This window comes from Brachyistius frenatus, unplaced genomic scaffold (genome assembly GCF_029030835.1).
Source record: "Brachyistius frenatus isolate BFR_SWC_R1_liver_20210118 unplaced genomic scaffold, ASM2903083v1 Contig_48, whole genome shotgun sequence".
Lineage (NCBI taxonomy): Eukaryota > Metazoa > Chordata > Actinopteri > Embiotocidae > Brachyistius > Brachyistius frenatus.
This window is the reverse complement of record NW_027210647.1, coordinates 1-20,139: the sequence shown is the minus strand read 5'-3', so window position 1 is coordinate 20,139 and position 20,139 is coordinate 1. Positions and strand designations below refer to the sequence as shown.

The window sequence follows — 20,139 nt, the reverse complement described above, 5'->3', positions numbered from 1 at the left end:
CAGCCCAAAGAAGACATTGCCAAAGAAAGGACACAATTACAACTTCCCCATTTATAGTAATAATTTACTCTGTTTATTTAAATGTCATTTCAGCTGCATTTTGTTGTTTTTAAATGTTGAATGTACATTGTCTAAGAGTAATAAAAAAAAAAAAGCTTCTACATAAAGCTGTTGATATACATCAATGCCAATTTGCATACAAACAAACTGTCTGTGGCAAACAAAGAGTGCAAATGTTCCTCAAGATTTCCACTTGTGTAATTTTGTATATTTATCAAGCAGCAACCAACAGTGACGTCAACCAGTGTCCATTGCCATCTTGCTAGTTTGGAGCCATAAATGAGCATATATGGACGTGCTGGGGGACAAGCGACTGGAAACCCAAGGACACTATGCCCCGCGCACTTATAGTGGAAACCTGACTGCACCACAGGCCTGTCAATCAAACAGACACGCCCCCCCCAAGCCTACCACTTTTTGAGGTCTAATATCCAATTAACGATGGTATTATTTTCAGACGGACCCCCAAAAAAACTAATAAGAAGGGGTGATGTTGGCAAACGACACCATAATGACTTTACAAAAATGCATTGACTTTGTATTTCATGAAAAAAATTTGAATTTTTTTTTTTTTTTTTTTTTTTTTTTTAAGCCAACCCCTGGTGGCGCTCGGTGGTATTGCAGTTTAAGGGACTTCCTCGTTGGTCGCGCTTTTCAGACACGGAAGCTACGTCCACTTTTATATACAGTCTATTGTATTTATAAACAAAGCGGCTTCATTGTGGAGGAAGCGTGTGAAGCTAAAGTTGTGTAGATTTTTTTTAATTCTGTACAAGGAAGAAGGTGTCACCTGATTTTGCTATTGTATTGGTAGCGGAATGGATGGAGTAACAACGACACGCTAAGATAACAGGAAAAACTCAATCCTACTTGGGATCCAAACATTTTTCCTTTCCACATCACTACTTAACATCTGCCTGCTTCTTTTCATTCGTCTTCTTTTTTTTTTTTTTTGTGCTGAAAATACATAAACACAAAAGCACGCAAAAGAAATGCCGATAGCTACCTAAAAAAAAACACACACACACATGCATCAAATCTGAACACAGATTTCTGCACTACATCAACCCCCATCTTTTACTTATCCTCCATCCTCCGTTAAATGCTTGTCTCGTTGTTTGCTTCATTAACAGTAAACCGTATCCTGTCCTCAAATCTCACCCATTATTTCTTTCACATTGGAGTACAGCGCCACATCCTCACCCCCCTTCTCCTCCTCCTCCTCAGCCGGAATGCACTCTTCAGGCTCCTTGTCCTCCTCTATCATCACCTCCTTCTCTTTATCGCCCTCCAACCTTTCACCGTCTTCTCCGCCATCATAGTCTTGTCTGTCCTCCATTTCTTCTTTCTTAATTTCAGCGTACTCTGTCTCTGTGGTGTCTTGTGTCTCCTCTGCCTCCCCCTCTGCAGGATTCTTCCTTTTCAACGCCGAGAAGTCAATGTGGGAGTACTCCACCTCCTTCGGTTTCCGGCCACCATCAGGCGCCGCCTGCGCAGTAGAAGCAGCTCCACCTTCAGCTGCCTGTTGGTAGCGGATCCCATCATCGTCCGCTGCTCCAACACCATCCATCTGTTAGGTACAATGCAGATACGAGACTCCGTTTGCTGGCGGATGCGAGCCCGACGACTAAAACTACACAATGCATGAAAGTTGTGCGATATCGGTGTTATTCAAGACCCTACGCACAAAACATAAGTGGTTCGAAAGCAGCTTCAAAAACGTGATATATTGTTGGTAATTTGTCAAACTGATCACACCTGCTTTTTTATTTTAGTTGTAGTTCAGATTGTTTTTGTGGGATGATGCTATCAAATCAGTCTAACCGTATCGCAGTGCAACATTAAGAAAAGCCGACATGAGGTTCGCTGTGAAATATTACATTTAACACGGTTAAGTCTTTGCAAGTGGATTCTTATTGTGTGGCAAAATGAAGGATACAAATACAAGCTTCACGTTGTAGTAAAACATTTCCAAGACTTGACCTAATTAGCATTTATCTAGTAGTAACATAAATACCTGTGGAAAAGAGTCAGCGGTCACCATCTCCAGGTTTTCAGACCTCTTCTGTTTTCTTCTGTGAAGAAATGTAATGAAAGAGGAATACGTGTTAATAAACAATGAAATGTTTGAATAAAAGCCATTGTTAAAACAGGATTTTAAATTAGCACACGGGTGATTTTGAATTTGTCATTGTCCACATAAAAGAAGCCTATTCAGTTGGTTTGGGTGGAGCTCAGCTATGTGTATACATGTTACTAAACATGAGTAGCTCTCGGACACTTTCATTTAGTCAAAGTGGCTCTCAGAGGAGACCCCTGGTGTACCCATGTGATTTTCATGTCAGAATAAAACATGCTAAAACACCGTCATGATCCGTTACCAATTGATGTTAGTACAAGAATTGAGCCTGAAATTATAAATTAAAATAAAAGCAGTTCGTGCGTGTCTGTCTGTATGTCAGACATGCACCACAGTAAGAATAAACTTCAAAATCTAAAACTGTACCTGCAGCATTTTCTTGCCAGACAAGCAATGATTGCTGAAAGAGATATCCCAATCAGAAGTCCAAACACAAACGAAACAATGGATTCCGGCTGTTGAGCAATCTTTAACAATTTTGTGTATAGATCTGGAATCAAGATGAAAAAAAAAACTGTTGTCATTTACGTGTCTTGTTGAGAGTGCTTGAATGAAAAGGGAAGTGAAAATGTCTTATTAAAGCAGTGGTTTAGTGTTGAGAAGTATTTTACTCACCCTCTTGCTGTTGCTCATTTTTCACAATGGTGATATGTAGTTTTGCGTCCTCACTACCATTACTGCTGATACACTCTGCAAAGGAGATATTTTGACCTTTCATGGACACGGTGACGGTGCTGTTGACAGAGCGGTTTGACACAGTGGTGGTGACAGAGTACTCTGTGTGGTTCCTCAGCAGCGGCCATTCGATGGCGGGTACAGGAAGTCCCTCTCCGATACACACACAGGTCAGGACGTCTGACTCAACCTTACATACAGAGCTGTTCAAGATCGTTGGAGAAACTGAAAACACAAGAACAGAAAACCACAGCAAATATAGAGTAAGCTCATAAGAACAGACTTTTTTTTTTTTTTTTTTTTTAAACATGGCTCCAATATGAGACTAAACACCACCTGGAAGCCTAAATCTGTGAAAGGCCTTTAAAAAAAAAAAAAAAAAAAAAAAATTAAAAAAGGATTATGTGGGTTAGAGCCCAAAATGTAAGACAAGATATCACAGTATTTTAGTAGCTACAATTTAACACATAATGTAGAACACAACAATACATTTACTTCCTTAGAGCAGGGGTCTTCAACGTTTTTCAGGCCAAGGACCCCCAAACTGATAGAGAGATGGCGCAGGGACCCCCGACTATATATATATGGTATAAAATTGTGTTTTATATTAAACTGGAGGAGTGCAGGAGGCTTGGAGGGACAGGTCCAGGCTAGTCTCGCGCTGTGAGTGAACCGGTGTCCAGCTTGAGAGAGCTCCTGTGTGAAAGATAACATCTTCTGCCTCCATTTATCCATTCGCTACAATACGTTGGATTCATGTTAATGTGTATTTAAAGACATTTAAATTTGTGAAGAAAAAAAAACTGAAAAATTGTCTAATCAACCAAACATTTCACAGACCCCCTGCAGTACCTCCCTGTTGAAGACTTCTGCCTTAGAGCATTTGGAAAATGTACTCACGTGTTACTGTAATGTTTTTTGTCAGGTTGACCTCCAGATATCTCGCGGTACAGATGTATCGTCCATAATGTTCTGCTGTCACAGTTGGGATTATAAGAGAAGCGTGTCCGTTGTTATTTTGCGTTTCATTTCCATTTTCTTCGTGCAGAATTTTGTTGGAACCAAATTTAGTCCAGGTGACAAAATACGCAGGAAAACTATCGACACTGCAGGTCAGATTCAGAGCGTCACCCTTCTTGACATCCGTATTTCCACTGATTTTCAGCTCCTTGACATCTAAAAAAGAAAAAAGCTTTTAGAAAAACGGTCAAAAAGAAACATAAAAACATGTAAACGAGTGTCCCAAACCTTTGCAAAAATTTAACACCGTTTTCTTTTTCTTTTTTTTACATTTTCCAATGTAAATAGTAATGTACTACTCACAGGTCACATTAAGAGTTTTTGTCTCCTCTGTAGTTGTGTCCCCTGTGAAGCTGGTCTTACAGGTGATCTCAGTGCCGTGGTGTTCAGCTGAAGAGTTAAAGGTCAGAGTTGAGCTGTGTATCTGAGTGACAGGACTTGTACCCTCAGTGTTGACATGAGTGATATTTCCTGAGATGTGAGAGTCATTCTCTCCTTTTCCTTTCCACGTCCAGGTGATGTTAGGAACAGATCCAGAGCAGAGACCAGGAGCAGTGCAGGTCAGTGTGGTCTGCTGTCCCTCAGTCAGCGGAGGAATCATCACTGTGGGCTTCTGATTCAGATCTAATGGGAGAATGTAAAAAAAAAAAAAGCGTGAGGAAGATTCAGTCTATGAGTGAACTCAAGATGGAGGTCATCGTCGACAAAGAAGACAAAAAGAATCAGTTGGTTTGTTGAACAGTTCGAGGTAAAAGAGGAACATTTCTAGACAGATAAAAGCTTTGTCACTTTAGTACGAGATCCTACAGAACTCCACCAGATTATCATCAAATATTACTTTATGCCTTATTACAGGATTAGTTCACCTAAATCACACAATAATACAGTTTTCTTTGAAACTATTTCTTTACTACATAGTTCTGATAATAACTGCCCTCATTGAGTACCCATGACCTTGTTTCCAGAAGGATCTGCTGTCTTTGTCTCTGTCACTGCGGTGGTAACAGAAACCTCAGTTTCATGTCTCAAAATAACATCACGTGAAAGCAAACATGTCTTCATGACTCGATGCAGCTACGGGTAAATGTAAAAATATACTTCATTGTAATTTGGACGGGCCGGCTCTCTTAAAAATGGAAAAAGCCAAACATGTTTAACGGCTTATAAAGTCACTGAACATAAAGTAGTTGATGTGGCCGTTGATACCTGTAACAACAATAGTTGCTTTAGGAGTGAATGTGATGGGGTTCTTCCACTGGTGATTAACTGTGAGTTGATACGATCCAGAGTCTGACTTGGTGAGGTCTTTGATGATGATGCTGCAGTTCTTCCCCAGGACAGTATCCAACAGTGACACTCGTCCTCTAAACCCGGGATCAACGTTTTCGTTGTCAGTGGAGTTAAATATTATTGTGTTACATTCTGGACTACATTTGTTCCAACTTATACTTCTGACATTATCAGGTTTAGTGAAAGAACACGGTAAAACAACACAGAGTCCAGCCTCTGCTGTTATTTTTCCTTCAGGGAGAGTGATACAGTTGTTCTTCCCACCATCACAGACTGGTGTCCCCTCCTTCAATGCTGCAACTGATACTGCAAAAAAGACAAACAGAAACAGATTATGTTTCGATTTTGACAACAACGACATTTACTGATAAAATAAGATTACTTCATCTGAAAGGCTGCCTCTTTTACTTGACTGCTGTTCTCGGCATCTAATATACTGGCTTAATGACATCGAGGGTGCTATGGTATTTTATCGAGGATAAGTTAGAGGTGCACGCATATAATATATGTAAAACACAATTTAATATTACTTTTCACTTTTAAAATGTTATTTTGTAAATTGATTCTGCATTAAAAGTAACATTTTAAATGAAAGGACATTTAAGTATCATTCGGAATATTTATGGTGTCATCATATTTGACATTGACGAAGATTTGTAAGATTTCAATAAAGTTGCCTCCTTTACCTTTGTCAGCAAAGAGCAGAGTTGCCCAGATGAGAACAAACATCTTGATTTCTACAGTCTGTCCCTCCACAGGACAAACTTCTGTTCAGACGCACAGAGACACAAAAAGAGCAACAAAAAAAAAACGTGTAAAGTTCGGTGGATGAAACTAACTCCGAAACACCTTCAGGGTTGACAGCACAGATTTAAATACAGGATGTTGCATGTTGAAGCCTTCTGTAGTTACATTAATAGAGTTAACTGGCATCTTGATATGCCTAAAATGTTTGAATTTGATGCACTTTGTAGTATGTCTTATGCAAAAGTGATGAATAAATGATCATTTTATATCTGCAAATATTGAAACCCCTCCCACCCCAAACTTCCACAATTAAATGTACACTGATTAATTTAAAAAGCATTTTATGACATTAGCGCAGAATTGAATTCTTCATTCTTAAACAATATTTCATATTAAATGTCGCGTCTTACCTTTCTCGTTGAATTGTTTCCCCTCACCGATCCCTGCTCAGGGTTTCTACTGTGAACCGACCTCCTCTTTTACTTCTCGTCTTTGCATTTCAAAATGTTTCCAGGAAGTTTCTCTTCATACTGACGGTCATTACTTCCTCTCTCAGACTGCTCTGCTTTAAGATAGAACCTCATATCGTGTATTGTGAAAATAAAAAGTTACTAATGTGGAACATGAAATGAGTTGAAGTCTTGATTATTTACTCGTGGAAAACTTTGAAAAAGTGGGGAGTGCTGCACTTGTGTTTACAAAAATATCTTATCGAAACTATTGTAAGGCATCATGTGCATAATGTGCATCAACATTACTGGTTAACATTTGCGGTGCCACTTGAATACAGATGGGCAGTTGTCAAATATTGTCATTCATTTAATCATTTGTTTTTTTAACGTATGCACTGTTATGGATACCATTTTAACATTTTTGATACCGTTGCCAGTACCATTGCTTCCGTACCAGTTCCTGAACGCTACTTTTTTTAGTTTTTTTTTTTTTTTTTTTTTTTTTTTTTTTTTTTTTTTTTTTTTTTTTTTTTTTTTTTTTTTTTTTTTTTTTTTTTTTTTTTTTTTTTTTTTTTTTTTTTTTTTTTTTTTTTTTTTTTTTTTTTTTTTTTTTTTTTTTTTTTTTTTTTTTTTTTTTTTTTTTTTTTTTTTTTTTTTTTTTTTTTTTTTTTTTTTTTTTTTTTTTTTTTTTTTTTTTTTTTTTTTTTTTTTTTTTTTTTTTTTTTTTTTTTTTTTTTTTTTTTTTTTTTTTTTTTTTTTTTTTTTTTTTTTTTTTTTTTTTTTTTTTTTTTTTTTTTTTTTTTTTTTTTTTTTGCTTTGATTAAATTTAGAAAAAGGAAATTGCCCGACACATTGTGCTGCAAATCTTTAGTATTCGTGGAGTTTAGAGGGTGAGAGTGTATTAGTAGACTCCAGGTAACCAGCTGCACACAGAGTGCTCTCTGGTCCCCAGTTGCTGCAGCGCATGCAACTCAAACAACTATGTGGCCAAAGAGTGTTGAAAAGAGCGAAACGAGGCGTTGCAAGTTGAAATCGAGTGTATGTTAAGATGTATGTTAAACGCTGTGGCTCACCAACTCTTGAGATTTATTCCTGTGTAAACATTGCAAGTGTTATGGGTTTTTAGATGGAATACGTAGATATGTAGAATATGTGTAGATGTAGCCTCGGTATCAAACTTTGGTATTTTTGGATACTAGTGTTGAAGCAGTACTCGTCATCAAAGTAATGAAGTTAAGTGCTCCGTCTCGTTTATGACCAAATTAAATCTCCAGCAGACTCAGCAGGCTAGTTTCAGTATTCATCTTAGTTCTTGATTTCAGCATTTTGCAGCCTCTTACAAAGAACCTCGGTAGTTGCAACAGTATGTTGTTGTTTTTTTTTTTTTTTTATAGTTATTGGTTTATTGCACAAGTATTGTTCTCCGAAATTCTCAGAGGGTATTTATAGTGTTCTTCACACTCCCCAGTGTATGTTATATTGAAGGCTGTGGTTTTATGTTTATAAAAAATGCATTTAAAAAAATGTATGACTTGAAGAAAAAAAAAAGAATTTACAGTAAAATAGAGCCAATGTTTTATCAGTTTGAAAAATAAAAATATTCCAAAACATATGCAGAAATAATCTACAAGAAATAAACGTGAAAAATATTGCAATTTAGGGTAAATGTCCTTTAATGTATTTTTTACAATGAAATGTGCGCTAGGTTCTTAATCTCTCCACTGCAAACCTGCAGCACTGTCTTTGAAAACTTAAAGCACTTTATACAACAGAAACAGTAACTTCGTAAGATGCCTCCTCAATATCTCCAATTTACAAAACCTTGAAATGCATGTTTACAAAGAATTTCTTCCAGGTGAGTATTGTTTACACAAGGGACCTGTACAAATACAAACCTTCCCTTTGAGTCTTAATGACAGGTAAAACAGACTTTACAGTTTCGAGAGGCCGTGTGATGGCGGCGCTTTGGGGTTAAATGCTTATGTTAGCAGGCTGGCTATTAAAATGCTACATGCTGCTGTATATTTACTGCGATTTACCACATTGTTTAGCATATTTAGCACAAGTACGATTGATTGCAATGATTTCATTAGTTTTGCAGAAGAACGCGTTATCAAAGTTATCATAATTCATTCCTGTGGTGGACATAAATGTGCGCACCATAGCTGACTTTATTCGTCTGTTAACCCCGAGTTGAGGAAGACTCTTGAGTTTTCAGTTCCAGAAACAGAGATCACTTTGAGTCGGTTACTTTCTCTGCGAAACTAACCTGTTCCTTTGGCAGGTTTGCTTCAACGGCCGAGCCTGAATGACCCGTTTGGCACGAAGTTTCATTTCCTCGTTCATTCCGAATAGTCAACCTCAAAATGCTAAATCAGAGTGCATGAATTTTCAGTGGTTTAGGGAAGGAGAAAACCTAAATCCCCATTCAACAGTATTAGTTTGTTATTTAAAGCCCATCACTTAAAATGTTTAGACCTTACAGATTCCATCGATCCATTTATTTATTTACCCCGCTTTATACCTTGAGCAGGGTCACGGGGGAGCTCGAGCCTATCCCAGCTGACTTTGGGCGAGGCCCTCACATCCCCATCTAGCACAGGGCCAACACAGAAAGACAGCAAGAGGTTTGCACTCACCCATGTTTTTGGGTGGTGGGAGGAAGCCGGAGTGCCCGGAGAGAACCCACGCAGGCACGGGGAGAACATGCAAACTCCGCACAGAAAGGCCCCCGGCTGAAGCTCGAACCGTGAACCTTCTTGCTGCGAGACGACAGCGCTAACCCCTGAACAGGCTCTTTTAACCTCATTCAATCCGTCAAAAGAGGCCGCGCGTTCTCACTCTCTCCGGTGTTTTAATTTGGTGCATACGCCTGTGATCGACCGTACCGCAGCTGTTTTTAAAGTTCCACTTTAGCTCTTCGGGGCCTCTACCCTACGATACGTTCTGCATCTAAATGTGTTTTTAATTAACAAATGAATATTTCCTCTCAATCCAGATGCGCTGTTAAATTCAGTTCATGCCGATCCATTCTCGATTCAATTGCACCATTTAAAACCAAGAAACAACAACAACAAACAAATCAAATAGCTTCCCCTGATTGACTGATCATACTCGAGCCATTAAAAGACACCGGTAGAGAAGTCCGAAACATCATGAGGAACCAAATGTTTATTGAAAATCAGATAAGGATGTGAGGCCCTCCCTCTTTTTCTAAATTGATATCCAGAAGTCACCACAAGTCCTCAGTTTCTGTTGAAGGCAACCGATCCCCTCATTTGCGGTCGCTTCTGACTGGTGTTTGAAGGTCGCGGCCGACGGTAGAAAGCGTTCGAAATGACAATCCATCTTCAGTTCATTATATCATCACATCTTTGAGGTCAAAGAAACGTCATCCTCAGGCAACTGGACAATGAAACGCCGTCTTCATATCGCATCCATCAGATCCTTCACGCTGGAGTACACCGCTTCGTCGTGCCCTTCCTCTTCGTTTGGGACACAAAGTTTCCTCTCCTCATCCCCCGCTGCCATCGCCTCGTCCTCTTTGCCCTCCAACACGTCACCGTCCTCGTCGCTGTTCCGTTTTACTCCTCTTTGAATTTCCGCGTACTCCGTCTCGGTGTTTTCTTGCTTCTTCGCTGCCTCCCTGGAACAGTTTCTTTTCAACAGGGAGAAATCGATGCTGGCGTACTCCACGTCTTTTGGCTCACTGTCGAGTTCGCGGCCTGCGTTCTCCGTTGCCACGCCTCCATTCTGAGCTCTTTCTGCAGCACGCGTCTGATCATCTTGTTCAGCTTGACCGTCATATATCTGTTGGTACAATGAAAATATGACTCACGGAGCAGCTGCAGGAAAGCCCAACGTTATGCATGAAATGTATAAAATGTCTCTGTCTGGTATATTTACATTAGTGCCAAACATTTTCTTCGAGTCATAGCCATATTCTCTTTTCCCAGGCATTTAATGGATGTCAGCTGAGGCCAGATTTGAGACCCGAGATAGTTTTATCCATCACAACATGTATTTGCTTTTTTTTAAAAAAAGATCATTGCCTGTATAGAAGGGGCACTCCAGCTATCTAAAACGATGTGGTCGTAGGTAGGTAGGTAGGTAGTTACTTTATTAATCCCCGAGGGGAATTTTTTTTTTTCTTCGCTACAGCAGCATACAGAAGCAATAAGATAATAATAGAAATAATAGAATAAAATAATCGAATAGAATAGAATAGAATAATAGAAAAGCAATAAAATAGCAGTAAAAAAATATAAATATAAAATGCACAGTATATACAGTACAGTATATATATCTATATATATTATATACAAACAAACCAAGAAACACAGTCAACAGTGTTATTGTACTGTGATGGATTTTGCCAGAGGTGAGTTATTGTACAGTCTTATTGCAGTGGGCAGGAATGATCTCCTAGTGACTGGGATCAAATTCACAGTACCTCAATCTTTCAAGTCTTCAACTTTTAACCCGTGTAAGCTGATTTTTTATAAATGAACTGAATCTTACTCAGATTTAGATCAGGCAGAGCACCGAGCAGCGTCATCTAAGCTTCAGCATCAGTGACTCACTGCTCACCGCTCGGCAACTAGTAACATCCAATCACATTAATGCAGGTGTGCAGAGCAGCCTTTTAACCCCGACTTCTCAGGTTTTAAAAGCGTTAACCAATATCTTTTTTGAACTGATATTTAACGACCATGTACTGCACATGTGGAGTGTTAAGCAGGGAATTCATTTTTTTTTTTCCTGGCAGCATCGTTGTTGCTCAGACTCAAGAAGAGCTCCTTCAAAGAGCAGATTCACTCAACTAAAATACTGCAAAGTTCATTAAGCGTTATTGCGTTGAATAACAATAATATGACCAGTAGGAAATTGACCGAAACATGCAAACCGTTGTAGTTATTTAAAAAGCAGATAGAGGAGATACTAGAAACTATTAAATATTCATACATTTATGCACAAAAATATTCTAATAATTACATAAAATATTTAAGTACCAGTGGATCGTCTTGACCGGTCACCATCTCCAGAGTCTCGTCCAAATTTCCAGAGGTCTCCTGCTTTTTTCTAAAGAAAAATGGAAATGCAAAATGTGTCTGATGACAAATTTCAGTATAAACATTATCCCTAATTAAAACCTGGATATCATTTAATGGAAATAATGGTGTACCTGTAGCATTTTTTGGCCAAACAGCAAATCCCTACTGTAAGAAGTACCCCAATTAAAAAGGCAATGATGATTTCCAGCTTAAACATATTTTGTGATAATTTTCCAGATTGATCTACAATCGGGAGAAACAAAAAAAAAAAGAACATGTAAACACCTCTGTTGTTTTGAATCACAATATTCTGCACAATAACTTGCCCAGCGGCTATCAGAATAGGTTATGGTCAAAAGGCCAAAGTTTGCGGAAGCTTTTTTAGTTGGGAACAAAGTACCAGCTTGATCGGAGGAGTTTCTTCGGATGACGAGGTTTTGTTTCACTTCCCCATTTTCATTGACGCTGACACACTCAACAGCAGTGTTACCATGTTTTTTGACAGTCAGGGTGACGGTGCTGTTGACAGAGCGGTTTGACACGGTGGTGGTGACAGAGTACTCTGTGTGGTTCCTCAGCAGCGGCCATTCGATGGCGGGTACAGGAAGTCCCTCACTGACACACACACAGGTCAGGACCTCAGACTGAACCTCACATCCGGAGACATTGTGGATCTTCGGAAACCCTAAAAACAGTTAAGAATCACAACAAACACGAGGTGAGCTGCAGGTGCGCCGAGAACATGAACGTCACAGTCGAGACCAGTACCGTCTACTTACAAGTCACGGCCACGTCAGCGTGCACAGTCACAGCTGCGTCCAGGTGTTGTGCCGTACAGACGTACTCTCCGGAATGTTCTGTTGTCGCGTTGGGGATGACGAGCGAGGCTGATCCGGTGTCGGCGTGCAGGCTCACGTTGGATCCAAGTTTGGTCCACGTTATACGAGACGGAGGGAAACTTTCAGCGCTGCAGGTCAGATTGAGAACGCCTCCCTCCCCAACGGTCGTCTTCCCAGCGATCCGAGGTTCCCTTATATCTGCGGAGGACATTTTAGCAATTTACTCAGTGTAATATATTTAAGAGGAGGAGGGAGAAAACGAATCCAAAAGCGTTTTGAAAAAAATGTGAAAATATCTTAAAATATGCATTATTAAGAACACTGCAATGTACATGAAAAATACACAGCTGTTTGATTGATATTTCTATACAGTATAGAATTTTAATGAGCGATGTGTAATGTTTATGAATTACTGTATGCACGGTCAGGTAAAACAGGAATTCGTAGCACTGTCGGCTGCTCTGTAAACTAATGCGAGTTCCTGTTTTAACAGGAAGTATCTTTTTTTTTGTTTTTTTTGTTTTGTAACTCAGCACCTGGGTAAAAAAAAAGATATGCATGTTTTGCACCCTTTCTGCTTTGTCAACCAACCACACGGGTGTTTTTATTTATTTATTTATTTTTAAATGCTAACACTAGAGGGCATCAATGTCTAAAACTTCCTGAGCCCGAAGCCTGAAAATAAAAATGGTGAGACGGCATCAGGTATATTTGGAGATGTGGGATTATTTGAATGTTTCTGATGGTAGTAAAAAGACTACTAGTAAAAACGTTCTGTCTAAAAGCACAAAGTTGTGCACTTACACATTACTGTTACGTTGACTTTTTTCTTCAGGGTGCTGTTGAGATGTTTTGCTGTGCAGATGTACTGTCCAGAATCTTCTGCTGTCACATTAGAGATGAGAAACAAGCCCACTCCACTTTCCTCCCGCTGGTAGGTTTCAGTGTCGTTGTGCAGGTCGGGCAAAGTGTCGTTCTGTAAATTAGTTTCTGTTCCATTTAACATGTTTTCATCGGAAGATTTCGTCCACGTGAAAAGTGATGGAGGGAAACTTTCAACGCTGCAGGTCAGATTCAGAGTCTCGCCTTCCTTAACGCTTACATCCCCGGTGACTCTAACTTCCTTAATATCTGTGAGACAAAATGACAAATTAAAACATTCGTATGGCTTCCAAACAAAAAGCGACTGTCCTCCAACAACACTGAGTCGTACTCACAGCTCACGTTCAAAGTCAAAGTCTCCTCTGTAGTTGTGTCCCCTGTGAAGCTGATCTTACAGGTGATTTCAGTGCCGTGGTGTTCAGCTGAAGAGTTAAAGGTCAGAGTTGAGCTGTGTATCTGAGTGACAGGACTTAGAGCCTCAGTGTTGACATGAGTGATATTTCCTGAGATGTGAGAGTCATTCTCTCCTTTTCTTTTCCACGTCCAGGTGATGTTAGGAACAGATCCAGAGCAGAGACCAGGAGCAATGCAGGTCAGTGTGGTCTGCTGTCCCTCAGTCAGCGGAGGAATCATCACTGTGGGCTTCTGACTCAGACCTAATGGAAACAGTGCATTAGTGTCAATACAGTTCAATATGGGCTTCAGAGTTTCACCAGGAACTGCTGCAGTTCCTACTAGGTGCCCACAGAGGGCGACAAATGACAAATTGCTTTATGCTTTATTAAGACTATAAAAGCACAAAATACATTGCTGCACAGTACTGAAGATTTATACTCTTATTGGTTGTTTTTGCTGCAGCTTTTCATACCTTTAACAGAGACAGTTGCTCTTGGAGGGAATGAAAATCCACGGTTGTAACTATTCACTTTGAGCTGATATGATCCAGAATCAGACTCTTTGAGATCATTAATGATGATGCTGCAGTTCTTTTGGCTCAGATTAGACTCCAAAAGTGACACTCGTCCTTTGAACCCATCCTGAACTGTTTTGCCGTACATGTTGGAGTTGAATATCATGTCAGAATTGCTACATTTTGGTCGAGATGGTTCACATTTGAACCAAACTATGCGATTGAAATAAAAGGTATCAGGAGTCGAGAAAGTGCACGGTATCACAACACAGAGTCCAGCTTCTGCTGTTAGTTCCTCCTCACTAAGAGTGACACAATATCCATCCCAACAGCGTGTTTCACCAACTGATGAACCTGCATTTTACAAAGGAGGAGACAAAAACAGGGACAAACAATATAACATTTTTGGCTGTACCCATGATATCCAGTAAGCCATAAAAGGCTTCTGCATACACATCAGAAATTCAGAATCGTATACATTTTTTTAATCCATAATAAATGTGGTGGACAAAAGATTGAAATGACGATTAGTTTCCAAGTAAGTCAACAGATGGCAGTAATGCTACTAATTAACTGTACAATTCAGGGTGAGAATAAACGTTTAAAATCTGTCAGAGTGACACAAACACAAACATGCAGATGAATATTTAACCTTGGTGGCATTAGAAGATCACAAAGAAGATGCATACCTGTGTTAGCGTTGCTGCCTCTCACAGAGAGAAGCAGAGCAGCCCAGATGAGAACAAACATCCTGATTTGATACCCGACGTGTTCGTCTCTTCCTCCACACGACAAAGTTTAGAGCAGCAGATGCGATAAAGATGCAGAAATTGAATCAAGGGAAAGTCCGCAGTTGACATCACACGCGGAGTTCAGGATGTTGCATGTTCAGTTATTCCGCAGTTGCGATTGTAACGACGCACTTAAACCAGGGCCGTGACTTCCCTAACTTTTTTACGTAAAACATTTTGTTATGTTTGTTCTTAGAAGGTAAATAAATCGAGTTAATAAAATAAATAATCAATAAATATCTATTGAGTCCTGACATATTTCAGGGCAGCTGTCTGGCTTTTGGTCACCCGAATGATTAAACCAGCTGTCACAAGTTTAGACTTCTTCAATCCACCCAGTTTTTCTCCAGCAAAGTCAACTCTTACTTTTACCATCAGTGCCATAATATGTTTAAAGGTGTTGTAATGATAACAACAGCTATTTATAGTTTAAAAAAGACACTTTAAACCCAAGTTAAATGTTGTTTTACCTCCAGTCGTCCTCTCTCTTTTCTCCACAGCTTCTTTTCTGCTCAAAAGTGACTCTTCCTCTCTTTTTCTTTTCTACTTCTGCCTTCTTTGTGCAACAAGGTTTCAGGAAGTTTCTTGGCACACAACTCAACGATGCTGCTCCTCTACCGAGACAGACCAGCTTTAACCCTCGTGTTGTCCTCGGGTCAAAATGACCCGCAGCTGTGTTCAACCAAGTTCTATTTTATTTTCATATTTTTTGGGGATCATTGGTGACAAGGAGGCTGTGAGGGTTTCTTTAAAGAATGATGACCAATGATCCCAAAAAATATAGAAATAAAATAGAACTTGGTTGAACACAGCTGCGGGTCAGTTTGACCCGAGGACAACACGAGGGTTAATACAGCAATGATCTCTTATATCGCACTATGTATCTTGTATATGTAATTACAAAATGTTCAACTTTCATCATTAAATAATGAAATGAAAGAGTATGTTTGATTATTTTTCTTGTTTTTGGAAAAGAATCCCACCCATGACTGAAGTAATGTGAAACTTTCCATAAAGGGAAGTTTTGTAATTGTGATTTTTTTTTTTTTTTTTGGTCCAAAACATCTTGTTAACTTGAGAAACCGACAAACCAGCAAATACTTTTTTCCTCGTGTGGTTTCTTACGCGGCTTCTTGAATCACTTCAGCAGTGCACAACACATACAACACTGCCGCACTGCTGTTATTGGGCTTTGTTACAGGTTATTATCGGCATGTATTAAAATAATAAATAGAAAAGATATAAGTCAAAACAGATGAAGTGCATTAAACGCCTAGATTTTTAAATAGAGACAGACAATGCTTTCACCATTTCACCATTTCCGCTGCATGCATCCTGTTTGGAAACACTTCTGCATGTTTCTGTGATTTTATAATTTATATTGAGCAATATTTGTAGCTACAGTTGTTAGCCAAGTAACTGGAGTGTTGCTTTTTTTAGAATCTATGAAAACATCCTGTTTGCACTTAAGATGCTTGATCACAACTATTTTTGTTCAAAAACACAACTGTTTAGTCTCAATCATTTAGTGTATAATTAAACACTGACTGCATTTGAACCTGAAGACACGGCTGTGTCACCAGGACTTTGAGGGGCTCGTTTTAAAATCTGTCTACATGGGCTGCAACCAAAAATCATTCGTATTTATCAGTTCATCTGCAGATTAATTTTGTCTTCAAAATGCCGGAAAGTAGTGAATAGTGCCCGTTATAATTTCTCCCAGACGACGATGACAGCTTCAACTGTTCAATCCAAAACATTCATTTTACTGTCATACGTGATCAGACAGTAAAGACTTTCTTGCTACAATAACCCTTTGATTATCAAAATAATTAAAGTGTGACTTTCTGTCAATAGATTAATTGAAAAAATTCGAACGTTCATGTTTTTTATGCGACGCTTTTCCCTGCCAAACAGCAGACGGCTGTACATGTACAAGGAATCTCTCGGCAGCACTTAAGTTTGAACCTCAACATGATGCTTTTGTCATGAACCACAACAACAGATTGTCCATCAATCATCAACCATCCTGGCTCCTCCTCCTTTATTCTGGTTTGTGCGTTTGTTTACATGCCACAGCATATCTGGTTTAAAAAGTCAAAAGTCACCACTCTGTACAAGTCGTCTGGTACCTGTAGTATTACATCACCTGGTGTGTTGATAATGACAATGTGAAAGAGGTGCCGTTTCTTGGCCCACTAGTATTGTATTTTATTTTGAAAATTGCAACTTCTACTAGTGTTGTGTAAACAAATCTTGTCCATGTTTAATGATAAGCACAGTGCAATGTTGTAGATTAAAACCTCCACATCAAATAGTAAGTACTTTACATGAGCTCTTTTAGGTTGATTTCTTTTCAAACAATTGACATTTTAATGAACTTTTTTCTTGGATCTGAATAGTCCATACACACCATCAACAGTTAACAAGTGTTATTGCGCTAAAGATAAACAAAATTTTAAAATTTTAAAAAAAACAGCAGGCAGTAAAACTAGTTCTTGTGTTGTACTGTTTGTTTAACTTACCATGAAGACTACCTGTCCTTCATGTTGGAAAAATAATGAACAACCACCAAATATTATCTCCAGCAGGGTTTCTCTTCCAACGAAGTAGCGCCATTGATGTTGTTCGTGTTCACCTGCGATCCAGTTCGTAGTATTTTAATTTATCTATCTGACTATCTAACCTGGACTAGTTAACTAACCAACTAGCAGATAAACAAACCAGGAGACTCACTGCCTCCACAGCAGCGCAGTACCCTTTCTCACCACACAAGCCGATTCCCTTAGTCGGCAATTGCAATCGAGGGGGGGCGCTGTTTCACTCAATTAAAGCAACTTAGTCAAAACATCGGGAAGTGAACGCAACATTCGCACAACGAGTGTGTATTTATTCCATACTAAGAAAATGTATGACTGAATACTGTGTTTTATAAGACTTCACATGTCGAAATAAGGATAACAGCTTGAGCATGCTAATTAATGCAAGTTTTAAATCAGTAAAGGAAACATTTAAACTAATCTAGAAATTTCATGTAGATTAAATTGTACACACATTAAATATATGATTGAACGGGCAAATCTATGTGTTCTCGCTAGAGTATGGACTTTAAACAATTATATAGTCATATAGAGAAGTATGAATAGGAGGCTATGTTTTATATTCTGATCCATCAAATCAGTTACCTAATCAGAAACAAGAACAGTTTTTATCCGAAGGCCGTCACTCTGCTCGACACATAACATCTTCAACATCACTAGATCTTTTTGCACTACACCCTACCGCATCAGCGCCATTTGCACTAGGTTCAGTTGCACCATTGTTTAGGTGTATATATGTCTATTTTTGTTTTATATGTCTATTTATGTCTGCCTGATTTTGATTTTAAATTTCAAAACTCAGTTTTAAGTTTTAGTTATTTTGGGCATAAGATTATTTAATAAATATAATTGAATTTAGACGTATGATCAATGAATTGGGCCAAATATTCACTGTAGCTGTAAAGAGTTTAATTGTTTGTGATAATGAGGCAAAGCAAATTTATACAAATAGCAAATAAAATCTACAAATCACAATTGAAATTACTGTTCCCATCTGCAGATATATAAACCAGAAAAGCACTTTAAACCCAGCTGCAACAGAAGCCCGTGATTTTACAAGAAGTCTCTCAGGTGTGAAGGTTTGGGATGTAAGATTGAGGTTACAGAAGAATGCATGCTCTGTCGACATTATCTGGATTAATAAAAGTTATTGAAAGCTAAGCTTTGGAAGCATACTGTATATTGACAAAAATATTTAAATTAACTCACAAATTCAATCCCTATAAATCATATCCAACTAGAAAATAAGACTTCATGAATGAGTATGCTTCCTCAAAAGACTAAGTATGGAAAACCATTTTCGACTAAACTCTGTGACACTTGTTACATCTGAGACTGACCGATGACATCATATTCAGGTGATCTGTCTGTTTTCTGCAGTGACGTGTAAGTTCTGTCCTCTTGGTTTGGTTTCACCTTTTTCCTGGAGTTCCTTTAAAAAGAAAAAGACAAAAGAGTACGTCATGATTTGTTGTAAAACATGTCCAGTTAATCAACAGAGCCTCCAAAACAGAAAATGAAGATGATGTAACTCACCAAAGGAACCCAAAGTAGATTATGAAGATGACATTCACAATGAGAGATACAACAGCGGTGATCAAGAGCAGCACTGCACTTGGCCCATGATGATCTGCAAAAAGATACAACAATACTGTTTCTGCTGTCTAGCTGCTGAGGGTCACGGAGAAACAAGAGGAAAATGCAAAATGACATGTACTGCAGCAGATCACGTGTTTTATATGTTCACAGTAAAACAGTTCAACAAGTTGTCACTGTTTGACCTGCACTTTCCCTTTTTGTTCTGCTGTGGTTAATGAATCCAGTACCTCCTTTTATAATGTTTTCCTCCTAAAACCTTTATGTGCTGTGAAGGAGTTCATGGTGACTTTTGGTGAGTTTCACTTAAGATATTATTAATCCAGAGTGTACTTTTAAAATTAAACAGAAAAGTACCATAGTCAATTTAAAGTCGAGTACATTACAAAAAATGCTTTTCTTCTATATGAATATATTGTTTCGCATTTGCTTTCTGAAAAGTACCGGACTAGATTTTATAAATCAATACGGATGGGCTTTCCAAGCAAAATGCTATTCCATATTTACTGTGAACTGTTCGACTATTATTCGAACACACACATTATGTGTGTAACTGCAGTTTTTGGTCTGATCTGTGGAGTCAGTGTGGCTTTGTTCAGCTTTGCAGAAAAATCCAAGTTTGTTTTGTTCATTCTCTATAGCTGATTTTCCCGTTTATGATAACTACACATGGGTGAATTTTTTTACTCACCAGTTGCTTTTCCCTCTGAAGTTAGGACGATGAGACTCTGTTTCACTTCCCCATTTTCATTGATGCTGACACACTCAACAGCAGTGTTACCATGGTTTTTGACAGTCAGGGTGACGGTGCTGTTGACAGAGTGGTTTGACACAGTGGTGGTGACAGAGTACTCTGTGTGGTTCCTCAGCAGCGGCCATTCGATGATGGGTAAAGGAATCCCCTCACTGATACACACACAGGTCAGGACCTCAGACTGAACCTCACATGCAGAGCTGCTCAAGATCCTTGGAAAACCTGCAGAACAGAACAAGATCACAGCAAACATACAGTAAGCTTATATGAACAAAGTCTGAGACTGAAAACCACCTGGAAGCCGTAAAAATGCCTCAACACGTGTAAGG

At 38.7% G+C, this 20,139-nt stretch overlaps 1 protein-coding gene and 1 long non-coding RNA gene across 2 annotated transcripts; both read right to left on the bottom strand.

Moving 5' to 3' along the window:
* Positions 1-638: 638 nt before the first annotated feature.
* Positions 639-15,526, bottom strand: LOC138624049 (hemicentin-2-like). The gene is made up of 17 exons (XM_069703920.1): positions 14,759-15,526; positions 14,028-14,423; positions 13,495-13,815; positions 13,082-13,408; positions 12,218-12,475; positions 11,839-12,123; positions 11,570-11,681; positions 11,397-11,466; positions 9,813-10,194; positions 8,909-8,977; positions 5,102-5,491; positions 4,199-4,519; positions 3,776-4,051; positions 2,816-3,100; positions 2,567-2,690; positions 2,078-2,135; positions 639-1,630 (listed from the first exon to the last, which is right to left on the bottom strand). The coding sequence occupies exons 1-17, from the start codon at positions 14,817-14,819 to the stop codon at positions 1,211-1,213; spliced, it is 4,155 nt and encodes a 1,384-aa protein (XP_069560021.1). The 5' UTR covers positions 14,820-15,526; the 3' UTR covers positions 639-1,210.
* Positions 15,527-18,362: 2,836 nt separating this feature from the next.
* LOC138623917 (uncharacterized) lies at positions 18,363-20,133 on the bottom strand. The gene is made up of 3 exons (XR_011311115.1): positions 19,748-20,133; positions 18,997-19,090; positions 18,363-18,892 (listed from the first exon to the last, which is right to left on the bottom strand). It is a non-coding gene; the product is annotated as an uncharacterized lncRNA (long non-coding RNA).
* Between the last annotated feature and the right edge of the window lie 6 nt (positions 20,134-20,139).

Bases quoted from the DNA above. Each gene is read 5' to 3' on its own strand.
- LOC138624049 (XM_069703920.1), bottom strand. From the start codon at position 14,819: ATGTTTGTTCTCATCTGGGCTGCTCTGCTTCTCTCTGTGAGAGGCAGC. The intron at 5,492-8,908 runs GTATAAAGCGGG...TCTTTTTTGCAG, and splicing joins CCCCCGTGACCCTGCTCAAG to TATCAGTTGCAGCATTGAAG. The intron at 1,631-2,077 runs GTATTTATGTTA...TGTACCTAACAG, and splicing joins CCGCTGACTCTTTTCCACAG to ATGGATGGTGTTGGAGCAGC.